This window comes from Populus trichocarpa, chromosome 10 (assembly GCF_000002775.5).
Source record: "Populus trichocarpa isolate Nisqually-1 chromosome 10, P.trichocarpa_v4.1, whole genome shotgun sequence".
Lineage (NCBI taxonomy): Eukaryota > Viridiplantae > Streptophyta > Magnoliopsida > Malpighiales > Salicaceae > Populus > Populus trichocarpa.
The window spans coordinates 390446-395902 of NC_037294.2; the positions used below are offsets into that span (position 1 = coordinate 390446).

The window sequence follows — 5457 nt, forward strand, 5'->3', positions numbered from 1 at the left end:
TTTGGGAAACTAAGGTTTTTGACTTGGGGTGTAAATACTTTTGAGAATAATTTTCAGCACATTTTTTTGCCTAATAATATTCTGATTTTTATCGACCTTTGTTTGTCAATCTAGGTTCTTGATTGAACTTTCAACTCTTCAAAGAATTGATCAATCTTTGTTGTGAATTTATACTCTTCTGCTCGTCTCTAGGTGTAGGCGTTGTGATTGGGTTGGTTTATAGTCTTGTTGCCTTGGAGCAGATCTTCCATTGTGATAAGCTCATCCTATTTCCATCAAACTTAGATTAGATAGATCTTGGATTCGTGAATTCCATTAAATTCTGCTAGGGTTCGCATCAAAAGGATTTTCACTTAAGGGAGTGTGTTAAAAAATAATATAAATTATATCTTGAAACCTCACCTAACAACTTAAGCAATTGGATTGAGATAATTCTTTGACAAAACCGAAGGACTGTGAGTTTAAATACCAACATAAATTTTCGTCGGTAAAACTATTAAATCTGATAGTGTTTGATTTCTCGTTAATGATTTTATTTATTTATTTACATAGATAATTATTGATTTATTTAATTAAATATTTATATTAATTTTTTAATTTACACTTTAAATTTTTATATGTAAAAAACATCAAAATATTCTATATACCGGTATTATTTTCTTAGAAAAAAAAAATTACGGTTAGATAGCTAATATTTATATATGAGGTAATGGGTAGAGAGGGAGAGAGAGAAAGAGACAAGAAGAGAAGGGGGGGCGGGCGGCTGTGCATGCATCAACGTGGTCGTTCATGAGCCAGAAGCTTTAAACCAGGGCTTCCAAAAAGGAGAGGATAGATGGTATGGACATGGACAACTGTTACAAAAATACACATTCACAGTCAGATCATGATCCATTAGGAGACAGTTTTAGTATTGGCATCGTAGCTGTACTTGGAGGTTGATAATCAGCTCAGATCGTGTAATTGAAGAGAAAAGATAATGGATATTGGTGAATCCAACAACAAGTACCCTCATGATCATAAGAAGCAATTACTTGATGACGATGACGACGACGACGACGACGACGACGACCATCAGGTGGAGGGCACTAGTGCTACCGCTACCTCTTCGTCTTCCTCTTCTTGGAGGATCAGGAGAAGTACTGGTAGTACAAGTGACAATCTCATTTCACACCACAAAAACAAATTAGTAGGTGCGTTGTAGATCCACCCAGCAGACAGGACTCTAGCTAGCTGGAGTAATTATACACACACACACATGAAATTATATACACATATATAGTCTGCTTGGCCTAGTGCTCGTGGGAAATTAATTACAGTAATTATAATGATGTTACTAATTAATTAATTTGGTCCAGATCATGAAGACAGTGATGAAGATCTTTTCACGGTTCCGGATGTAGAAGCTCGACCACCAGCGGAGGCTGCTGCTGCTGCTGCTGGTAATAATACTACTACTTACAATAATAAGAACATTAATTCTAATAATCCAGAGGTTCAATCCGCCGCAGCAGCACCAGCTGCAACAGGGAGTAATAAACGCCATAGAGGACGAAACCCTGTTGACAAAGAATATAGAAGGCTCAAGAGGTGAGTCCTACATTCACAGTTTAAATATGATGTTGTTATTTACGAGAGCCATCATTTCTTTTTGTTATACATATAGATTAGCTTAACGCACTAGTTAAATGTTATTTAATCTTCAAAATCAACATCTAATTTCCATTTCTGTTATTGAATTTATTGTAAACGATTAAAAATATTACCATATAAAACTAATTTATTTATAAGCTATAAATAATATCATTAGATTTTCATTCAAATATTTAATTTCAATTATATATATATATATATAGGCGCGCGCGCGATATTACAGCTTATATCAATATTTTTTTAACAAAAAAAAAAATTCTAGATCACAGAACTATTTGTTATTATTATTAAACCTGACTTAGCAGGTTAATTTGAAAATTTGCTGACCCGACTCCTTACCTAGTACAAACTTAAAACTAAGACATGTAAAAGTTGTTATGGCATGATCTAGATGACATCTTTGTTGCTTAATCTGTCAAATATGTGACCTGGGTCATAGACTCTGTTGGGTTTGATAGCTTTGTTTTTTTTATAAAAAAACAATTTACTTAATTATATGATAAGTAAAATAGATGCTCGCAAAATCGAGCACAAATCAAATATCAAAACGTTATTTAAAACAACGATAACCTTATAGAAAACAAACTGAAACAAATTATAAAGATCAATTCAAACTCAATTAAATGTTGAAAGATAAAATTAAAAAAAAATCGATGTAAAACTCAATACAAACTTAATGTTGAAGTATCAAATTAGCAAAAAATTAATGAAAATAAAAGGAAAGAAAGAGGGGAAATGATAACAAAAAAAATAAAATTGCTTTACTTAATTATATGAATAGCGAAGCAAAAGAGTTAAAACCTAAAATTTCTAGGTTGTCGAGAAGTATTTGATATTATTACTAAATTCGACTTAGCAAATCAACCTTGCAACTTACCGATCCATTTTTTTACATAGCTCGGGTTTAAAATAAAACCGTTTGGGAGTTGTCCCGACATAATCCGGTCAACTTGGTAGGTATAATGACAATTCAAACGACTAGTAAAAAGCATCGTTTGTTTTTTAAAAAGTAAATTTAAGAAGATATTTTAATTTTTAATATTGAGATGATGGTATATTGGATTACTTGGGCTTCACAGTTTAACCCGCTAAACCCACAATTTAGGTTATAGACTCCACTGAGTTTGATAATTTTGTTTTTTTAACTATTTTTCACTTAATTATATGATAACAAAACTAAACGCTCGTAAAATGTAATACAAACCAAAAATCTGAATGATTATTTGAGGTTGTGCTAAACTCATAAAAAAACAAACTAAAATTAATTCAGAATTAAATAAATAATAAAATTCAAATAATAATAATAAATTCAAATTCAAATTCAATATTAAATAATAAAATTAAAAGAGATACTCCTTCACAATGTAGGAACAATGTAGGAGGTTAGTTATCCCTTTTTTTAGTATGTAATATGTGAGTTCATTTATATATGGAATAATCTAATTATTTAGAAATAATTCCATAATCAAGATCTCATTCTTAACTTGTAATGCTTGGATTATGGGATCTCCCTTACTGTGTGTATATGACTTTCTTCTGAATGTAGCAGATTGCTAAGGAACAGGGTCTCAGCCCAACAAGCTCGAGAAAGAAAGAAGGTTTACGTCAATGACTTGGAATCAAGAGCCAAAGAATTGCAGGAAATTAATACCAAATTAGAGGAGAAGATCTCCACATTGACCAATGAAAACACCATGCTTCGGAAGGTGATCATGAAGTGATGATGATCTCTTACAAATTAATTACTAAAGTTACCATGCATGCCATTTAATTTACCTGCTGATCATCAATACACGTATATATGTTCTCTTCTTGCATGCAGGTCCTCATGAATACCAGGCCTAAGGTTGATGAAAGCATGGAGCAAAAGCAGTAACAGTTGGGCAAAAGCTGAAAATGCATCGCCTCCTATGATCAGATTAATGTATAATATAGCCTGTGATCTTGCCAGCTGCTTATGCATGGCGAATACTTAAATAGCATATGCGCGCACTTCTGCGAAAATATATACAGTCGAGGCTGATTTTGAAGTGGTTAAATCTTTTCCATACGAATGGCTGCTCAGTTTAAGGCCCCAAGAAATAAAAATAAAAATGAGCGTGTCTATCTATATATTTATGTATACAGTCAATTTATGGCAGCCATGTATGGATATTTTTCAGGCAGCTTTGCATCAAAAGCATGTGGCTTACTGAATATTATGTTATGTAAACTATTAGGTCATTTTAATTGCCGCAGTTATATTATTTGCTGTTCTGCTTCAATTCTGGGATTCAAGTACCGTTGAAAAGACTAAAGGAACGGGGGGAATGACTACCTGTAATAAAGCACACGCTAATATAGTAAGGAGCTATGAAGCCCTTCCCTTCTCGTAACTCTCCCCATTCATTGAGCTATCTTCAGTTTCCTTAAGGTAAGGTGCTCTTCCTTACTTGATAATGATTGGCTACCTAAGGTAAGGGGCCTCTACAGCTTGAGTCGGTCGGTCCGGCTACTCGGAAGGCGTGGCCATTAGTTGGAGGCCAGGGAGAAAGGCAACTCGTTTCGTCAACTGTGAAGGCGAGGCGGTCAGGGATGCTGCTGAGCCAACGGGGTCTAAGGCTATGAATTTCAAACTGGAAGGGATCCGGGGCGAGGTACTACCAACCCTGCTTCTGCTGGATCAAGAAATTTGATTTTCGAATATTCTTTATATCTAAAAAGATAAATTTTATCTATTTAGAATAAATTCTTCTTTTTGAAATAGAAAATTTCTTTCAAACCTAGCTCGATAAGGGAGAGAATGCCCTTACTTGGAATCTAAAGCATTCTTCTTCCTGCTCATTTCTTCGGGTGTGCCTGTTAGGGTTGGGGACAAGGCAATGCCAGTTGAACACACCAGTTCAATAACAAGAGGAGCTGTGTTGCTTGATGAAAGAAGCGGATCTGGGTGGTTCAACTGGATTCCTTGTACCAGTTTATTCCTTATAGGTGTTCTGCTAGCTTCATCGTGCCTGCTTGCAACAAGAAGATTTTAGTGAGTTCAATATTTATGCAACCATGCTAATTTCACCACAAGCTGATGCCATCAAATGCTGAGTTAAGAGAATCGAGTTGGAACGTACTCTTACCTAGCTCCTACCCAGTTGACAGCTTTTGGAAAGAAGCTAGCTGAAGGTGATGCAGGGGATTTTGGTCGAAGATCCACGTATATAATTCTTTATTTTACCGTTGGACCGGGTAAAGCCAAAACGCATAGAAGTTACTGTTCATAATTTTACTATATTTTTGTATTTTATTTAGAATTTTTTTATATTTATATATTTAATTTAAAACCCTATTTAGCCTTTGGAAACAAGCTAGTTGCAATGATATATCTGTTAGTGTTGAGCGACATCTAACAGTGAATAATTAAGCTTTCGAAGCAAGCTGTGACTGGTTTCATTTTCATGAATATACTTGTAATTAAGTACGGGAGCTAATAATGATTTTTGTAGTTGTTTTACACCAAGCTAGTTTAAATCATTTTTTTTTAACATAAGAAATATTAGATTATCAATGATTTCTTTAATACTTGAGAAAAATTTCAATTGATTAACTGAAATTTTAATATGTGTATTTAATAAAATAAATTAAGAATTATATACCCTACTAAATTTAGAAAGAATTGTTATTGCTAACTAAAGATTAATCAAAAAGGTAAAAACAGATTAAAAAATATGATATCATGCTGCGAGAGTTTTTTAATTTTTTAGTTTAATTATATGATAATATATTTTTTTGTAAAATGAGTAATAATTTGAATTTTATAGAAAAAAAATAATT

At 33.3% G+C, this 5457-nt stretch overlaps 1 protein-coding gene and 1 long non-coding RNA gene across 3 annotated transcripts; one reads left to right on the forward strand and one right to left on the reverse strand.

Annotated features, from left to right (window-relative positions):
- The first annotated feature begins 751 nt into the window (after window positions 1-751).
- LOC7477210 (transcription factor HY5-like) lies at window positions 752-3917 on the forward strand. Of its 2 annotated transcripts, none has more exons than XM_024609869.2 (4): window positions 752-1193; window positions 1359-1590; window positions 3200-3359; window positions 3476-3917. In XM_024609869.2, the coding sequence occupies exons 1-4, from the start codon at window positions 980-982 to the stop codon at window positions 3527-3529; spliced, it is 660 nt and encodes a 219-aa protein (XP_024465637.1). In that variant the 5' UTR covers window positions 752-979; the 3' UTR covers window positions 3530-3917. The 2 variants fall into 2 exon arrangements, with proteins under 2 accessions (XP_024465637.1, XP_002314340.1); XM_002314304.4 differs by having other exon boundaries at window positions 757-1193; window positions 3203-3359.
- A 286-nt stretch (window positions 3918-4203) lies between these two features.
- LOC127905810 (uncharacterized) lies at window positions 4204-4973 on the reverse strand. The gene is made up of 3 exons (XR_008060229.1): window positions 4764-4973; window positions 4446-4646; window positions 4204-4307 (listed from the first exon to the last, which is right to left on the reverse strand). It is a non-coding gene; the product is annotated as an uncharacterized LOC127905810 (long non-coding RNA).
- Between the last annotated feature and the right edge of the window lie 484 nt (window positions 4974-5457).

Bases quoted from the DNA above. Each gene is read 5' to 3' on its own strand.
- LOC7477210 (XM_024609869.2), top strand. From the start codon at position 980: ATGGATATTGGTGAATCCAACAACAAGTACCCTCATGATCATAAGAAG. The intron at 1,194-1,358 runs GTGCGTTGTAGA...AATTTGGTCCAG, and splicing joins CCACAAAAACAAATTAGTAG to ATCATGAAGACAGTGATGAA. The intron at 1,591-3,199 runs GTGAGTCCTACA...TTCTGAATGTAG, and splicing joins GAATATAGAAGGCTCAAGAG to CAGATTGCTAAGGAACAGGG.